The 19,947-nt window shown below is 40.6% G+C and overlaps 2 protein-coding genes across 2 annotated transcripts; one reads left to right on the forward strand and one right to left on the reverse strand.

The window, feature by feature from the left end:
- Nucleotides 1–5,524: 5,524 nt before the first annotated feature.
- On the forward strand, nucleotides 5,525–14,253 carry LOC108669846 (NADH-ubiquinone oxidoreductase subunit 8). Its single transcript, XM_018157274.2, has 5 exons — nucleotides 5,525–5,613; nucleotides 11,299–11,536; nucleotides 11,763–11,853; nucleotides 13,113–13,241; nucleotides 13,602–14,253. The coding sequence occupies exons 1-5, from the start codon at nucleotides 5,580–5,582 to the stop codon at nucleotides 13,731–13,733; spliced, it is 624 nt and encodes a 207-aa protein (XP_018012763.1). The 5' UTR covers nucleotides 5,525–5,579; the 3' UTR covers nucleotides 13,734–14,253.
- On the reverse strand, nucleotides 14,250–18,538 carry LOC108669845 (DNA excision repair protein ERCC-1). The gene is made up of 6 exons (XM_018157273.2): nucleotides 18,022–18,538; nucleotides 17,333–17,463; nucleotides 16,684–16,878; nucleotides 15,685–15,870; nucleotides 15,209–15,290; nucleotides 14,250–14,845 (listed from the first exon to the last, which is right to left on the reverse strand). Exons 1-6 carry the CDS (start codon nucleotides 18,095–18,097, stop codon nucleotides 14,607–14,609), a joined length of 909 nt encoding a protein of 302 aa, XP_018012762.1. The 5' UTR covers nucleotides 18,098–18,538; the 3' UTR covers nucleotides 14,250–14,606.
- Between the last annotated feature and the right edge of the window lie 1,409 nt (nucleotides 18,539–19,947).

A 19,947-nucleotide genomic window follows, 5' to 3' on the forward strand; every position in this document is an offset into this window, starting at 1 on the left:
AACTCCATATTGTTCTGGTTAACAGTTTCAAAATCGGTTCTTTCTTTAGATATAAAGATAAGCTCCCTGTTCATATGCGATCGTCCCTGGTTTATCAATTTCGTTGTGCACAATGTGCATCTGCGTACGTCGGTATGACTTCACGCAATCTTTATTCCAGGATCGCTGAGCATAAGGGCAGGAGTTGTAGGACCGGACAGTTGCTATCGCGCTCCCCTCATTCGGCTGTGCGCACTCACGCCGAGCAGTGTGATGTGCCTGTTTCTGACAGTGACTTTAGGGTGTTAGCTTCTACCTCCGGTACTTCAGATTTGCGTATCTTAGAATCATTGTACATTTTTAAGCTTAGGCCCAGTTTAAATTCAGCTGTGAGCTCCTATCCCCTTGAAATTGTGAATAAGATAGGTTATTATGTCCTATTACTTGTAAATTTAGGTTCTAATTGTGTTCTGTGCTTTCAATTGTATTAACTTGTGACTTTCTATGTATATTATAGATTCTACGAACTGACGATGGAGCTGGACTCCGAAACGTTTTCTATAAAGATATGAATTTTTGTGGACTATTCTTTGCTTTTAAATTTTTAAACAAATCTTTGTCTTGGAAATTATATCAGTCATTTGTCTCTGTACTGCACGCAGAACTGCCACCCAACACACCCTTATGACCTTATGCACCCACCCCACGGTATTGCATCTCGGCGTCTGCATAGCTCCCTGCACTGAACCTCCAAATGTTGCTCCGTACAGTCACCGACTCAATGCGTACGGGTACCGCCTGCAGGCTCCGTACAGTCACCGACTCATTGCGTACCGCTTGCAGGCTCCGTACAGTCACCGACTCAATGTGTACCGCTTGCAGGCTCCGTACAGTCACCGACTCACTGCGTACCGCTTGCAGGCACCGTACAGTCACAGACTCGCTGCGTACCGCCTGCAGACTCCGTACAGTCACCGACTCACCGCGTACCGCTTGCAGGCTCCGTACAGTCACAGACTCGCTGCGTACCGCCTGCAGACTCCGTACAGTCACCGACTCACTGCGTACCGCTTGCAGGCTCCGTACAGTCACAGACTCGCTGCGTACCGGTTGCAGGCTCCGTAGTCCGTACAGTCAACGCTCATCGCTAGGAGGCTCCGTAGTCACCGCGTACCGCTAGGAGGCTCCGCACAGTCAATGCGTACCGCTGCAGGCTCCGTACAGTCACCGCGTACCGCTTGGAGGCTCCGTCTTCAGCATTTTATCGCATCAACTCATCACGGCCAAAATTATGCGAGGAATCATTTGATCGCGTTAGCACGCACAGCACGTAAAGCTCCTGCTGTGCTGTGCGTCACGTTAGTACGCACAGCACGTAAAGATCCTGCTGTGTGGTGCGTCATGTCAGTACGCATTATGACCTTACGATGAGTTCGGGACTTCCTAGTCCCCGGTCACGCTGATGCGCCGCCTTCGTCGTCCTCCGTCTCCGAGTCGTCGCTAGGCAGGTCACCCCGCCCTCGGGTCTCGGATGTAAGTTCATCGTGTAACGTTGGACGTGTTCCATATATTTACACTCCTTTGGGCCAGCTGAAGCAAGATGCTGTTGCTTGTCACTTGCTGAGGGTAATTTCCCATTACTGGACAATCCGGGATCTTTCTCAACCAATTGTCCAGTCGTCTCTTGAAAGTTGAAAGGGTGAACTCCCCTCCTCTCAGCGCTTTTGGCAAGGCATTAAAGAGCCTCGGTCCTACAACGGACAGTGTTCCTTCACGAAGAGTCTGTACTCTGGCCGCGGCTCGGTTATTAAATGGGGGAACCTTGCACAGTCTCACCCTCCTATCGTGGTAACGTGCTACTATTCTGGAGGCCTCACTCACTAAGTTGGGAGCCAGTCCGGTTATCATCTTCCAAGTATGCAGTATGCTATACCTCTCTCTTCTCCTCTTCAGTGAGTACAGTCCCAGGTGCTTCAGCCTTTCCCAGTAGTTCAGGTTATGCTCCCACATGCCGCTGATCCTGTACGTGAAGGTCCGCTGCACTGCCTCTAATTTCCGCACCGCACCCGCCTGGAGTGGCGACCAAAGTTGGCAGCAATACTCAAGATTGGGGAGCACGAGGGTTCTGAAGAGTGTAATCATTGGTGCTGCTTCTCTCGTTCGAAATGTCCGCCATATCCATCCCATCCGTTGCCGGCTGCGCGTGACTATTTCCTCGATATGGGCATCGAACGTGGCTTCAGTACTCATCAACACTCCGAGATCTCGAACTAGTTGCTTCTCCTCATTTTCTGTGCCATCTGATGCCAAGTAGAGATGTGGCATCCCGATCTATGTACGGACTCTGTATCTCATTACTTCGAACTTGGTGCCAATGAACTGCATATTGTTCACTAAGGCCCTATCGTAGATTGACGACAGATCATCCTGTAACCTCTCGCAGTCTATGTAGGTCATCTATGATCCTCGTCAGCACTCTTGTATCGTCCGCAAATGACGATGTAGATGCGTGGGTGCGTTCCGAGTCTACATCGGCAATGTGGATGAGGAAGAGTATCGGTCCAACCACTGAGCTCTGCGGAACTCTACTTTTCGCCTTCGCGTCTCTCGATTTCAAGTTTCCTATTGCGACAGCTTGTACTCTATCTGTAAGGAAGTTGTGGATCCACCTCAGCAGGCTTCCTCCCCCAACAGCCTCAGCTTTCTAAAAAGCACCACATGGTCAACTTTGTCAAAAAGCTTTAGCAAAGTCTAGGTCTACCACGTCCACGCCAGCTTTCTCCTCCAGCTGGGCCACAGGACGGTGATGGTGCTCCAGTAACTGCGACAAACAGGAACGATTACGCCGAAAACCATTTTGTCCGTTATTGTACAGGTAAGCCTCATCTATATACCGGATAAGCCTCCTGACTACTACCTTCTCAAAAACCTTGATCACATGTGAGGTAAAGGTCACAGGTCTGTAATTTTGGGGTTTGTCCCTAGGACCTCCTTTGTGGATTGGCGTTATCAGTCCCACTTTGAAACCTTCAGGGATAATTCCCTCCGTTATCGAGGCTTACGCACAGCACGTAAAGCTCCTGGTGTGCGGTGCGTCACGTTAGTACGCACAGGGGGCGCATGCCGGAGGCCAGCTTTGCCAAACTTCACAATTAGTTCATATTCCTTTCCATAGGTAAGAACGTTAGAGTGCATAACGCCTATGAAGTCAAGTGCTCAAAGCCATAGCGCCGGATTTCCACATCCACAAAATAAGCTTGCCAATGGTAAACATGGCCAAACCTCCTCTGGCCTAACCTCTTCAGACCTAACCTATACGAGCTGCAACCTTTCTCCACCTAAAACAAACCTGAGCACCGTTGGCCCCGGCAAACTATGCGAGTGTGGACCAGCACGGGACCAGCTATGCACCGACATTCATAGGTGGATTTTGTAGTACCTCAGGTACTTATGACTATATTCGGAGGCACGGAGTAAGTGGTGATGAAGTGTTAAATACTGTTCCTTTTGGCCCCGGCAAACTATACGAGTGTGGACCAGCACGGGACCAGCTATGCACCGACATTCATAGGTGGATTTTGTAGTACCTCAGGTACTTATGACTATCTTCGGAGGCACGGAATAAGTGGTGATGAAGTGTTAAATACTGTTCCTTTTCACGCAAAGACAATAATAATAAGCAGTAGCCGTCGATACCTCATTAATATTGAAATAATACCTATAATAAATTTACACGCCAATTTGAAGAATAAATTTTACGTTATATGAACTTAATCCTGTGTAAAACGTGTGGAAACATTTTTATCCAGCTCGATATTCTCTCCGCTACGATGCACGATTATTCAACAATGTATTAACAGACCTTTCTGCGCAACGAGAATTTTTTAACAGACGAGTTTTTTTGGCGCCTTACATAACCACCGTTATAATTCTTCAGGACTTATGGATTGAGCTTGGTTATGGCTGCAAGAAGTTAGAACCTAATCTCATTGGCTGCAAGAAGTTAGAAAGGCGGTCCAAGTGTGCTGGTAGAGCCAGTCATTGGCTGCAAGAAGGTTGAGAGCCGGGACAGCGTGAATAGGTTAGGCCGAAGTAGGTACAGTCGGATGGAGGACTGCCTGCTTTAAGAGCGAGCATGCTTAAGCATCGGCTGAAGACCTACGGCGCAATTATCTTTCGGCAGTGTGTCTATTGTGTGGATTACGGAGTTCAAGCGTAGTCTGCGGCTTTTAGTTCTGAGGCTGAGTAAAGGTAATGCATGGTGAAGCTAGGCGTTGGCTCCAGGGCTTATTTAAGAGTAATATTTGTGGCCTACGGCTGCGCCCCCACGCACAGCACGCAAAGCTCCTGCTGTGCGTCACGTTAATACGCACAGCACGTCACATTTTGGAATGCCTTCAGGGCTCTTGGTAAGAAGTTGGATCGCTTACATTGTGAGCAAATTGCGGATAAATTGTAAATCCTGGGAAATAAGGCGAATGTTTTCCGTATTGTCACCAGAAAATTTCAGATTTATTATAGATAAATATTCTTTCATTTCCTCGTTTTATTTGCAAAGGAAGAGGAGTACAATTGTAAAAAAATACCGTCTATGCGCCCATAAGCATGTAAATCCATGTATATAATTACATAGTTATTGCCTTATTGGTTACGAATTGAGGGAATAAAGCGTTCCCGAGATGTTTGGAATTAATGGTTGCAATCAGCGCTGGTTTTAAGCAGGTGTGGTACAGGATCAGGACCGGGCTGTCACCCACGCTTTATCGCTCACTTGTTTTCATCCGACCGGTCCACACATCACCCTCTGTGATCTCAAGTCCGACAGCTTCTTCTCACAGCAATAGACATGCCTTCCGGGTAATTCAGCTTTGTTTCCCGGTAATACTGAATCGACACTTTTGCGGACCCGCCAGCGAACTCGCCTGCGGACTCAGCTCAACCGAAGGACTCATAACTCCTACAATACTGAACGGATTTGCTTGAATTATAGATTATAAGTAGTTATTATCGATACGCTGCGGCAGGAATTATTGCAGATTTTTACATAAATAGTCTCTCTATGTTTGTAATCGCAAAATAACTTCTATGTCAAACTACGATAAATGGCATGTGCCTACAGTGAAGCGTGTATTTTAGTAGTTGGTAATTATTATTCTATGCACATCACTCTGAACCCTTATCGAAATGACAAAGTCGATTTAACGAAACTTCAGATATATAAAAGTAGGCTGCGATCAGAAAATTAGGGATTATATTTTATTTCTTTGTTTATGGTGAGATATAATCAATGACTTTTGAACGTGTTCTCTGAAAATCAACATCTTTGCAGAGATGAAAATCTCTGCCAAGATGATTTTATTTTCAGTCAAGACCCGACAAAAAAGTGTGACATAGTTAATAATATTAGAGTGCCTCACGTATGCAAATACATTGTTTTCGTTTTGCTGTTGATAATCATGGCTCAACTATTGTCAAAAATAGCAATGGCCGAATAATTTGTAGGTAACATTTTACTAGATTCGTGGTCTTGGTCTGAAGGTACAGGAAATACATAACACGGATCCACGGTGCCGAGCTACTGCAGTTCCAGCTGATCGGAAATGGCAGCGTTGCGAGTATTTACCATTTCACGGCGTAAGTGAATATGAATTTGATCTGACACTTGTGAAAAATTTTGTATCCCTGCATTTCTGAGAATAATGACATCTTTCTACAACCCCTGGCGAAAATTATGGAATCACCGGCCTCGGAGGATGTTCATTCAGTTATTTAATTTAGTAGAAAAAAAGCAGATCACAGACATGACACAAAACTACTAATTATTCTAAAGTCAATTCAAATGACAAATGGCAACTTTCTGGCTTTAAGAAACACTATAAGAAATCAATAAAAAAAATTGTGGCAGTCAGTAACTGTTAACTTTTTTAGATCAAGCAGAAGGAAAAAAATATGAAATCACTGAATTCTGAGGAAAAAATTATGGAATCTTTAAAAACAAAAGAACGCTCCAACACATCACTAGTATTTTGTTGCACCACCTCTGGCTTTTATAACAGCTTGCAGTCTCTGAGGCATGGACTTGATGAGTGACAAACAGTACTCTTCATCAAGCTGCCTCCAACTTTCTCTGATTGCTGTTGGCCTGTTGCCAGATCAGCTTTGCAGGTTGGTCCGTTCTCCGTTGGACGGGTTGGAGCCTTGTCAAATGTCATGGGCCATTTTCTTCAACTTCCACCAAAGATTTTTAATTGGATTAAGATCTGGACTATTTGCAGGTCATGACATTGACTTTATGTGTCTTTTTTCAAGGAATGTTTTCACAGTTTTTGCTCTATGGCAAGATGCATTATCATCTTGAAAAATGATTTAATCATCTCCAAACATCTTTTCAATTGATGGGATAAGGAAAGTGACCAATATATCAACATAAACTTGTGCATTTATTGAAGATGTAATGACAGCCATCTCCCCAGCATAGTGACAGAGCAGAGAGTTTTTTAGACTCTCCCTCAAGTTCATTTTTGAGTCTTATAAGTAGACCAATAACGTATCATGGATACCAGCAGGATGGAATTCTAATTTCGAAGGTTCATATATTATTTTGATCCACCAAGACCACTTTTTCTACCCAACATCGTTATTTGAGGCAAAAACTGAACTTCTTAAAGGCTTAAAATACGTACACTGCCTTGCTCAGTTTCTATAAAGTACCTAACCACTTTGAAGTTTTATGCTTGCTCCTTTCACTCAACAATTAAAATTAGACTTATATAAAGTATTAGTTAGTTGAAAATTTGTCAATCTCTATAAATCTCATTGGAACAGCACCAAACAAAAGTTCCAGCATCATCACCTTGCCCAATGCAGATTTGAGATTCATCACTGAATATGACTTTCATCCACTCTACAATTGCTTTTCCTTAGCCCATTGTAACCCTTGATTGCTATCATTTAGCCTTTCTGTATGTAAATCCCATTTCCTTTAGGTGGTTTCTTACAGTTTGGTCACAGACATTAACTAAAGTTTCCTCTCATTCGTTCCTCATTTGTTTTTTTGGGCATTTTTGGTTTTTGAGACATATTGCTTTAAGTTTTCTGTCGTGACGCCTTGATGTCTTCCTTGGTCTACCATTATGTTTGCCTTTAACAACCTTCCCATGTTGTTTGTATTTGATCCAGATTTTAGACACAGCTGACAGTGAACAACCAACATCTTTTGCAACATTGCATGATGATTTACCCTCTTTTAAGAGTTTGATAATCCTCTCCTTTGTTTCAATTGACATCTTTCATTTTGGAGCCATGATTCATGTCAGTCCACTTGGTGCAGCAGCTCTCCAAGGTGTGATCACTCCTTTGTAGATGCAGACTAACAAGCAGATCTAATTTGATACAGGTGTAAGTTTTGGGGATGAAAATTTACAAAGTGATTCCATAATTTTCTCCCCAGAATTGAGTGATTTCATATTTTTTCCCTCTGCTTGGTCTAAAAAAATAACCATTACTAACTGCCACAATTTTTTTTCTTTATTTCTTATAGTGTTCCGTAAACCCAGAAAGTTGCCATTCGAAATGACTTCAGTTTTGTGTCATGTCTGATCTGCATTTTTTCTACAAAATTAAACAACTGAATGTACATCCTCCGAGGCCGGTGATTCCATAATTTTTGCCAGCCTAAAATGCCAGGGGTTGTAATAAGATGTAATGGGTATAGTCATATTATTATATGCTGTGGAAAACCAGAGGTTTTTTTAGAATCAGTTCATTCTTAATTTACTAAAGTTTTAAGCAAATTTCTTATGTATGAAAAAAGCTGGTATCAGGGCCTACTTATAAGACTAAAAAATGAACTTGAGGGAGAGTATAAAAAACTGCTTTTCCACTATGAATTGTTATGTGGTGATTATTACGTATTAAAGGGAGCGTCTAGGTGGAAAATTGACAGTATTGGCTTCTCCGGTTTTTAGTCTCATCTTAAAGCTGACATTCTGAGCTATCCAACGGTACCAACACCATCTCTGTATGCTGATTTAAGCGTTCACAATACATCCCAAAAGGGATAGAGGTGGGGGAGTTCTTTAACAAATAAGATAGAGGGAAATTAGCTGCCAAGCACTTAAATAGTGTTTGCTTGAGCTGCAGTCCAGTTACCCGCCTGGTGTCATATGGGGTGGTGTGCAATGTGCATGCAGTCGCTCCCACCATCCTTGATGGGAATCAAGCTACAGTAACGTTTAGTTTTGTATCCTTGCTGCATTGAGTGCCTATTTAGATTGGATATAAGTATTAAACTCACTTGGCTGCTTAAGTCGCAAATTTACCAGGAATTTAAAAGTAAAGAAAATAGCTAAAAAGTTCACCATTTCTTATAAGCGAAAACGTTTCAGAGTCCAGCTCCATCGTCAGTTCAAAAGCTAGAACACAGGTACAAACAATTAGTAGCCTAAAATTCACATTCAAACAATTCACCTTAACTTGAGGACATCAGAAATTCAGAACTAAAATCGAAGATAACAGAAATAAAAATGAGATGACATGTGGAGAGGGTACTATCTATTTACAATTTCTAGAGGATAGGAACTGAATGCTGCATTTAAGCTGGGTTTCTGTTTGAAAATATATAAAGATTCTAAAATTCGTAGGTCAGAAACACCGGTTGTGGAGGCTAAAACTCTAAAATCACTATTGGACACCGGGACGTTGCACTGCTCGGCATGAATACATACGGCTGAATGAGGGGGATGCGGAAGTATGTTCCCTGTTCTATAACTCCTGCCCCTATGCTCTGCAAGCCTAGTATAAAAATTGCGCGATGTCATACCAACATACGCAGATGCGCACTGCACAAAACTATATTGATAAACTAGGGATGATAACATAAGAACAGGGAGAGGATGTTTGTACTTGAAAAACGAGCTAATTTTAAAATTGTTCACTAGCAATACCGTACATAAAGATTTACATTCAAAACCTGTGTTCTAGGTTTTGAACTGACGATGGAGCTGGACTCCGAAACGTTTTCGCTTATAAGAAATGGTGAACTTTTTGGCTATTTTCTTTACTTTTAAATTCCTGAGTGCCTATTGCAATGCACGCAGGACTTTGTTGCACTCGCCTGAACATTCACACTTATTGTCACGGCAAACCTATCTCCTCCTAGAGTTTTGAAGCTGCAGCAATGAGACATATACCATTTGATTCGCAATTAAAATATCTAGAGATTGGTTGTACTTTTCTTTTCAATTTCATTATAGTTTTGAAAATATTTTGAAAAAAAGGGGTGGGAGGAAAGGGGAAAACTGCAAAATTTTCAAAATGTTTTCAAAAAATGCTCCCCCATCCATAAAAAATCAAAATTAAAAAAAAGCTACAATGAATTGATTGATATGGTCCTTACAAATCAAATGATGGTATGTGTCTTGATGTAGTAGCTTTAAAATCCTAGGAGGAGATAGATTTCTATAGTTCACTCTTTGCTGTTCACCCTTTTTTGCTGTTCTCTAAGAATTTCTCGTTTTATTTAATTTTTTTTTGCTGTTCTCTAAGAATTTCACATTTTCTTTAATTTTTTTTTTCAAAAAAAAAAAAAATGACACAAACAAAAAAGTCTTAGAATTCTGTTTTACATGGGTGTGCCAAGTTTCAAAGTGAACCGTCTGTAAATAAGTTTTTTCACTACATAGACGCTCAACTTGAGATCACTTGCTTGCTTAAATCACAAGTTTAGCAAAAATTTAAAAGCAAAAAAAAAAAAAAAAAAAAAACACAGCTAAAAAATAAAAAAATCACCATTTCTTATGAAGGAAAGTATTTTGGGGTCCAGCTCCATTGTCAGTTCAAAACCTAAAACACAAGTACCAATTTACAAAGAATTAGCAAACTAAATAAATGTTGAATATCTTGAAACATAAATTTTCATGAAAAGGAGTAAGAATGATGTAAATGTCGGTAGACAAACCTATCTATTTACAATTTCAAGGTGACATGAACTGTAGGCAGCATTTAACCTAGGCTTTTGTTTAAAAAATATGCCACAGTGCATGAGTGCAGAGTTGCCAAGATACGGATTTTAAACCTGAAATGTTGCTAGCAGTTTTTGGAATTCATTGCCAGCAGTAAGTATTCAAGATGCGTTGCTAGGTAATTTCTAATAAGAAAATACTACTATCAACTTTGATAGTATATCCCATGCTTTCCAAGTACTGCAGCACTCATTTGCATTGCAACAAGCTGCATGTCATCCTGAACATCCAACATACCAGAAACTTTATGGTTACCATTTGTGCTTGCAGTCTTTCATATTTTCAATTATTTTCTACATACGTCCTATCCAATCAAATAATTATTTGAAACTTCTTAATGTAAAACATCTTAACAAAAATTATTTACAAACTACTGTTATTATAATTATTCATAAATTGTAATTCAGATAATAATCATTTATCTTGATTGTAATCTCTGGATTATTACACTATAAATCAGTATTTCATCATTCTAATTACCAAGTAACAAATATTTATAAATTGTGTTTAATATTCTAACAAATTCTTATGAGTAAATACGGTATACTTTAAACAAGAAAGTCATGACATAATGCAGATTTATCTGTATAAGTATATATTTTTTATATCAACCAATAGCATAGAAAGAAATTAATGCTGAAAGGACCCCAACGGCTGGGACAAAAATATATGTGTTTTTTTTAGGCAAGCATCTGCCAAAATTTCAGAACAATTGAAGGTTTAGAATACCATCAGTGAATCAGAATACCATCATACCATTATATACATACCAACAGTGGTGTATACATACTATACCATAAAAGAAGGTAACTGTGTTATACATACCATGGGTATAGGGTGGTATACCTACATAGTACCATCAGTGTGATGTGGTATGCACAACATCACTGGCGTCTGATTGGCTAGTCTCACAAAAGCACAGGAAACAAGCAGAGGTCACGCAGTGCTATGTAATGTCTCTACATTCACTTGGAGTGGGTGTGAAGCCATTAATATAAAGGACAGCATTGTTTTGCATACAATTTTGAATTGCTTATTATAATGTATAATAAACATAATAATGTTTGAATTGTGTATAATAATGAATTTTTCCTCATTCAATTTTGAAATCAAATTAATATCGTAGAAAGAACTTGATTTTCTTATAGATTATGGAAGACTCTAAACTTGCATGATGAATGTGAATTAAATTGTATCAAATTGTTTGCCAATGTCAAGATTAAACTGTTCAAGACAATAGAAAAAACGAGACACAGGACAAAGGGCCAACTAACCTTTTCACTGTAATTTTGTGCAGTGGTGCCCCAAGATTTGCTGAGGGGCAGCAGGCCTCTGCTCGTGAGCAGCCGTCGCAGCAACTACAAGGATGTGTCCATGCCAGAGCCTGACATGAGCTATGGCGCCATCACAGAGAGAGCTGCCACAACCATCTTCTGGACTGAGTTGGCTCGTGGCTTTGCCGTCACTCTTGGCACAATGTTTAAAGAGCCTTGCACCATCAATTATCCTTTTGAGAAGGGTCCTCTAAGCCCTAGGTAAATTTAATCAAGCTATAATGCAATTGTTTCTTTTGTGCAAAATTTATAGCAATGTCTGAATGGCTACATGCATACTCTTTATTTTTTATAGATTAATAGACAGCCTAGAATTATTGTTATACCTATATTACCATCATAATATTGAAAAATAAATTTCATTTGCCTCATGATAGTTTATTATTCATCAATTATTGAATCAGTTAGATGTATGTTTCACAATCAGGTTCAGAGGGGAGCACGCACTCCGTCGCTATCCAACAGGAGAGGAGCGCTGCATTGCCTGCAAGCTATGCGAGGCCATCTGCCCTGCTCAGGTATGGTATTTTATGCCTCAGAATGATTTATATCTTGTGATGTACCTTTGAGATGGAGGAATTGAACAAACCTATGCATACTAAACCATACCAAAATTGTTGAAGTTTTTTCTTGATTTCATTATACATTCATCTTTAGTTACTTTTCTAACTTTTATTGAGTTTCTTCACCAACTGTGAGTGGAATTAGTCTACTACCTTCGGTTAATATTTATCCTGTCATTATATGCATTTGTTAATTTATATAATGAGGAACTGTTAAGAACTCTGTATCATCACCAAACTTGGTTGCTTCTGTTCACTCCATCACACTTAAACTTAATTGATCTTTACTTTAAAGAGCATCTTTGATGATCTTTCTTATTCATCCAAATTAGGTTTTCACCATCACCAAACTATACTTGATTACTTTTCTCTACTCTGTCTAAATTTGTTAATGTTTTTAACTCAACCAAACTTGTACGTTTTCTGTTAATCAAACGGACTTGGTTGTGATGCTGAGTTGGTTGCTGAATGCTTAATGTGGCATTGTATTCCGCTGACTGCACACTCTTCGTTGCCACCTTTCAGTTCAAACTTTCCTATAATGCGGCAGTTGTGACAGCACCTCCTCCTATACTACAACTTCTAAAAATATTTTGTCCTTGACCTTACAAATACTACCAGGCTGTGCTCGGCCTTATCTTCCTCCAGTACAAATACTACCATGCTGTGCTCGGCCTTGTCTTCCTCCAGTACAAATACTACCAGGCTGTGCTCGGCCTTGTCTTCCTCCAGTACAAATACTATCAGGCTGTGCTCGGAGGCCTTGTCTTCCTCCAGTACAAATACTACCAGTCTGTGCTCGGCCTTGTCTTCCTCCAGTACAAATACTACCAGGCTGTGCTTGGCCTTATCTTCCTCCAGTACAAATACTATCAGGCTCTGCTCGGTCTTATCTTCCTCCAGTACAAGACAGGCTCATTTCCTACCTACAGTGTTTCCTTGCCTTGGCTCTTCACTCTAGTTTCCCACGGCATCTTGTCCCTCACAGCCCGGTGGTCAAGTCTCTTATCTTGTCTTCAATTGCTCAACGTCTTGGTCACCCTCAAAATTTCATAGAATTGTTTTCAGAATAATGTATAGTCACCTATCTATAATCCACGTCATGTTCACGTGTACATCTTTATGCAGTCATTTTTTAGCTCTCACTACATAAGTAGGAGGCGCGGTTTGTAATAAAAAGGTAAAGCTAAATTGCCATTTGGTAACTTCTGCAGGCAATAACCATTGAGGCGGAGGAGCGGGAGGATGGCGCTCGCAGGACCACGCGCTACGACATCGACATGACCAAGTGTATTTATTGTGGCTTCTGCCAAGAGGCCTGTCCTGTCGACGCCATTGTTGAGGTACTGCTCTTCATGAACTCCTTACATATACTATTATATTAATGTCATTCCTATAGACTCCCTCCTTATTAGGCATGAATAAAGCATTATTTAGTGGGTGAATATCAAGGAACAAGTTCACACCTGGTCAATTCAATGAGCAAGTGTTTGAATTGGAAATGAGGAGTTAAACATTGGGAAAAGTTTGAAAGTAAAATCATGAAACATAAAATATAACGTTACAACGTCTGTTGGAATTACTCGACTAGTAATGTTAGATTTGTTTTCACGAGTATGTTATTAAACGAATGTTATTTATATTTACAAACCCTCCGTACTACAACGACTTAACACTCAGACAATAATATCTTGCATCTTCAGGGACCCAATTTTGAGTTCACGACCGAGACGCACGAAGAGCTGCTCTACAACAAAGAGAAGCTCCTGAGCATCGGCGACAAATGGGAACCTGAGATCGCAGCCAACATCCAGGCCGACTACCTCTACCGATAGTAGCCGCTCGTTAATGTGTACATAGTTGTGAGGCTGACAGCGATCTCGTGCAAGACATGAACAGTTCAATTTGTTGCCACCACGGGCTAGCCGCAGGACAACAAAACTGAACTTTTTCTACCAAATCAGCCGAGTACGAGGCGGGAATTTTGTTCTGAGGCGTTAATAATTATAGGTTACAATGACCTAATTTATGTTATTCTCTATAAGTTCTGTGAACGCCTAGTGATTAAGCTGATGTATTTACTTTTGAACTTGCAGGTTATGGGAAAAAATGCGTTAGGTTGAACTATCGTTTCACGTTCAAGAATATATCCATAGATAAATGACAGAGAAGCAATTAAAAGAGTTCTTATTCAAGCAGAGAGAAATTTTGCTGCATCTACGAAGACCCTCGCGGGTGTAACATGAAACCAGGTGTATAGATAAATTGCCCGACATTATTAACTTCTATCACTTGTATTCAAATTACATGCCGAATTCAGCGGCATACGTAAGGTGAATAAAATATCTGCAAACATTTACTTATTTCATATGGACCTTTTGATATCACAGCTCAACATTGATCAAAAATTCAAATGAATCTATAAAAATGGAAGCTGGGGCCATGACATACTGGGGTCATAGACATTACTTTCATTGCTGAACATCAGACTTGTTAGATGCGAGTCGTCCATTGAAGAACTGGCAAGTGACGCCAATGGCGGACGGGGGAATGAAAATATGCCGACGTATACACTTTATCACGTTCACGTGTCTGATTGAATGCATACTACGATTACCCTGAGAAGCACCTAACCTTAATCTAATCTCTTAGAAAAATCAATGCAGTGAATTGATAAACACCTCCAAACTTTCTAATTCTGTCGCGTTTTACGAGGTGACGGACGACGGGCCAGCGCAACCATCCGACGTTTTCTTCCCCGTATTCACGGACAACTGTTTTTCTTTGCCAGAAAAGGCGTGGCTTATGGCGGAGGTGGCTAGCCTGGTCGCGGTGGAGCCACCTTGCTTGGCATAAGGCATGTGCAGCGTCGAGTACAACTTCTCCGCCTTTTGTGGCCCAATACCCGGGCACGTCGATAACTCTTGTATTGACGCCTTCACAATGCCTGCGGGTGGATAGTATATATATTGCAAGCAAAGTATAAATGTACTTCAGAGGAATGGCGCCAAAACTTTTCATGAAAATGTGATAACTAAGAATAATGAATGATAGTTGCACGTGGTAGTGCTCGGATGAAGCGAGCTGGCTTAACGACGTCATTGCAGATGAACGATATTAGTGTGTCTAGAAGAAATTGAATTATTAGCACGAAAGCAATTAGCAGAATTTAGATAAATTAGATACATACATGGGCGCATTACGTAATAACATTTCTTAAAACCAACAATTGACTAATTATGGTTAAACAGGTTGATCTTTCATAAAGATCATCAATTTTTTTAAACAGATCCAGAAAAAGTAATATCACCTTCGAGGGAGCCGAAATTGGAGAGAAGTGTCATGGCGTCGGGCCGACTGATGCGGTGCACGCTCGTCAGGGCCTCGATCAGCTGTCGTATAATATAAGTTTAGGCTCATTTAGCAGTAAAGTGTGGTGCAATCTTAACAAAATATATCATCTTTTGCTTGATAAAAACATTCTCGAGAAGATGAAATAATTAAGTGAGGTCGCCGTGAATAAAGCACAGACTTCTTCCTCAGTAACGCATAGAATACACACGCTAAAACTGTAATGCTCATAAAAAATATTCGTCTCAATGGACAGCTATATTTTCGAGCAATAAAATTCATGAAATAAACGATCTCGATAACGAATTAGTCGTAGCTCGTATTCAAAATTACTTATCTCGAAACTTAATAGAATTGAATTTCTTTTCGGTACGAAAAAGTTACTTAGGAAGTACGAAGTAATGCGCGAACGCTGCTGAGTGCATTAGCCCTGACCCTGAGCGTGGTGGAAGTGTGCTGGCGCTCCATGATGAGGTCAGGGGGCTTGTGCTCGAACATTTTATAGACCTCGAGCACCCGGGCGGCCTCCTCAGCGCTCCAGGCCAGCATGAGCGTCAGGTCGGCCATGACACTGACGCGGCTCAGCTGCTGCAGCTCCTTGTGCGGGTCGCTCACGTCTATCTTCCCATTATAAGGCAACCCAAACAACACATTACATCACAACTTAGGAATGATCAAGTTAGCCCTGCTGTTGTCATCGGGTCAAAATGAACAACAATTCCGACCCTATGACCAGAGGGCACAAAACGAATACCGGAAATGAAGAGAACACGAAGGCTAAGCTGAAAATATGGCACCTAATTAAGACGTTGATAAAGTAGCTCCGGATAAAAATATCTCCTAAAAATTTAGAATCATGATGAACGTAATATGAAAATTTATATTCATTGAACATAAATACAGAGCTTTCTTGGAGTCGGCAAAAAATAACTGCCAGAAGAAAAATAACATTTATTTGGTGGTGGCGTTTTGGGTGGCTGAAAGAAGGATACGGTACCTCGCTTGTTACCTGTAGCAGGAGCCCTCAGTTGTTGGTGGCATGTTAAGTGGCTCAAGGAAGGATGCCTCGCTTATTACCTGTAGCAGGAGCCCTCTCAGTTGTTGGTGTCATGTTAAGTGGCACTAGGAAGGATACCTCGCTTGTTACCTGTAGCAGAAGTACTCTCAGTTGTTGGTGTCATGTTAAGTGGCACTATGAAGGATACCTCGCTTGTTACCTGTAGCAGAAGTACTCTCAGTTGTTGGTGGCATGTTAAGTGGCTCAAGGAAGGATGCCTCGCTTATTACCTGTAGCAGGAGCCCTCTCAGTTGTTGGTGTCATGTTAAGTGGCACTAGGAAGTAGGAAGGATACCTCGCTTGTTACCTGTAGCAGAAGTACTCTCAGTTGTAGGTCGCATGTTAAGTGGCTGAATGAATGATGCCTCGCTATTTACCTGTAGTAGAAGTACTCTCAGTTGGTACTGCTGGCCAAGAAGCTTGAGACGCTCATGGATGTACTGTGGGTTGAGGCGGTGGTAGCGCATGCTCAGGAACACAGCGCAGGTTGTGGCCCCCATGAGGTAGTCGGCCACAATCTCGCCATACTCGTAGGGGACATTGCGGATGTGCTTCAGCAATGGGTTGCCTCTCTGTAGTTTATTGAACAACTTTATTCACTTGTTCACTGAAGTTTAAGTTCATGAATGACAAATGGAAATAAAGCAGCACAATGTTCAGGATTCATATTAAGTTTGCTTCTGGACTAACACAATTCATTGTATTTGAACATCAAATATTGACAACTGACAAATTGAGAGCAAAAATAATGTTGAGATCATTATCAATCCTGTTATAATGAATTATGATGAAGTCCTTGTTGTTAACATGGACACATGTTAAGATGGTCATAACCTTGTTCAAAGTGGGAACATCAAAATAAAACTATTATTTCATTTTGTTAGAAAAATAGTTCGTACTGATTTTCAAATAAAACCAATTTGTGTCATTGGCACGATATTCAATAAATTCCTTAATGGATTCAGTAAGTGCAGGACATGCTTCCAAGAATCCCTCCACTACTCCTACAAGAACTAAGCAGCACACCTGTCGTGAGCTCACTATGATGCTGTTCTTAGAAGGAAGCCGTGTTGGCAGTTGCAGGTCTTTGGGGCAGCCTGAAGGCACATCTTGAGCACTGGCATACACTGTGGTGTCTTTGAGGGCGCCAAAAGCACCTGAAAAAATCCATTTAATATTAATATTATGTATAGTATGTCAACATTTTCAAGCAGCTAAAATGTGAAAATCATTTTAATGGCATAATTTTTAATTACAACAAATTTACTTCTAAAATTTTATTTTATGTGTTTACTATGTAATAAATACAGCTAATAAATTAAAAACCTTGGTTTTCATTCATGTGTTACTACTGCATTTAGTCATAATCAGAATCACATGGACATTCTTTTATCCGGAATGCAGCTTCCAACATATATATTAACATGAATTCCAATTCAAGTTCAGGGGTATTGCAGACTGCAATGCTGCATGATATTCAACACAAAGTTATCTGTTTAGGATTTAGGGGCAGCAAACATATTAATTGTGATAATTTTTAATCAAACAAAAGACATTCCAGTCACCAAATCAAATTCTGAATAAATATAAGTGATTGCACAGGAATTGATGAATCAACAATTTCTCTTACAGTAGGAAGTCTGAAAAAAAATTTGAAATTTTGCATGAATAAAAATCCAAAATCAGAAGTCAGCTGACAGCCTGTCAGGACTTACTGGAAAAATTTGAGGTTGAAGATCCACCAGGTCCATCATTCTCATTTTTACTTTCCAATGAATTTTTGCAACTCATTAAACTCAGTTGAAACACAACAATACCAACATTCAACAATTAAAATATAATAGAATAGTTTGAAATGTGAAATTGTGTGAAAAAAATTTGTAACTCAGGCCAATTTTATTCTTTTGGCAATTTGTGGGAGCTATGCAGACTTGTCCAATGTGGCCCCAAATCACAATGAGTTATTTAGATGCCACAGAATAATTTTTATGCCATAGACTGTCTGACAGTCTCCGTCTGCAAGAGCCTTGAGGATTTGCCCACGGCCTCAGGACTGGATGCTGTAAGCACCAGCTAGTTGTTGCACAACTCTGGGCAGGCATACAAATATTGAAAAAAGTAGTGCCTCACTGGCTCAGTAGACTGTAAGAATAGTATGTTCATGACTGAAAGTATGTTTGATAGACATATTTTGTAAGACAATTCATTGACATAAATAACTATATTTCATTCCAAGTTGATGCTTAACACGTTAAGTGCGGCACGACCCACCGGTGGGTCGTAGCCGACATCCCTCTGCTGCGAAACGACCCACATGTGGGTCGTGAATTTTATTGCGCTAACACGTAGAGCACATTGACAAACATACACACACAACCTCCCGCTTCGATGTCTGGAGAGGCACTGACGATATAGCAACCCAAACATAGCCGCACCTGCGGGCTGTCGGCAATTTTGGCCCCCGCACTTAACGTGTTAATGCACTACACTGCGCCTCACGCAAGTTTGTATGCATTACTGATTACTGAATGTCCAGCCTGGAGCTTCTTCACACCAATTACTAATAAATTCTCCCAATCCCGCACACACATACGACGGGATGCTTATTTCATGGTATATATATTTTTTTTAACTGTGCGTTCTATTAATCCTGTGCTAGGTTAGTGTCTAGTCAATTGTTGGTAACATTTATTTTGTGACTGTAACAAGGAATCTCATTTAACTGTGATATTATTTTGTTAATTCAAGGGTTTAATTTATCTATGACTAAGTAATGCGTAAACAAACATTTATTTTATGACTGTAATATGGAATCTCATTTAACTGTGTTAACTATTATTTTGTTAACTAAAGGGTTTAATTTATTTGACTAAGCAATGCGTAAACGAATATTTATTTCGTGACCATAATATGGAATCTCATCTAGCTGTGGTGTTTGTAGGATTTAGTTAGTGTNACACTAGCACCAACATACAAACAGTTCATCAGAACAGTGCTGGCTTATGCCAGCCCCGCCTGGGCGCCCGCACTATCCAACACAAACATACAGAAACTCCAAACACTAAAAAACAAAGCACTCAGGATAGTCAGGATAGTCACAGGTGACTTGAAGTGAGAAGAAATGTTGCATGCGACGCATGGATGTTGGTAAGCTAAAAACTTTTCCCCGCAACTTCTGGCAACATCGCCAATCGAGCTCGGGAACCGTTAGAGGTTCTATTCAAAATTAAGGCGTGCTACTGATCGGGTATGCTCTAGGTATCTTTCGAATAACCACTGGGCCACTTTTATCGTGTAATCACGAGTACCTAATAAACTACCCGAACTCGTCCACTACCTATTAGGCTACGGCCAGACTAAAAGCGTTCACACATATGCTGGCTGATGCTTCAAGCCGAGCAGCACCGTGCATATAGTGTCCAAACTAGACGATGGACCGCGCAATTTACTGCGAGTCAGTGTGTAGAAATGAGTGTCGGCAAGAGACTAACAGCCGTTCTCCTTGATGAAAGTTTTATAGGGAGTGGCAAATAAAAGATAATTTTTAAAATCCCATATATACTTTGTTTTGTCTTTTTTGTAATCCGTTCAGATGAGGTTATATATGATGCATACCTCACGAGTCATGATGAAACGCCACT

The sequence above is a fragment of the Hyalella azteca genome, unplaced genomic scaffold, assembly GCF_000764305.2.
Source record: "Hyalella azteca isolate HAZT.00-mixed unplaced genomic scaffold, Hazt_2.0.2 contig9818, whole genome shotgun sequence".
Lineage (NCBI taxonomy): Eukaryota > Metazoa > Arthropoda > Malacostraca > Amphipoda > Hyalellidae > Hyalella > Hyalella azteca.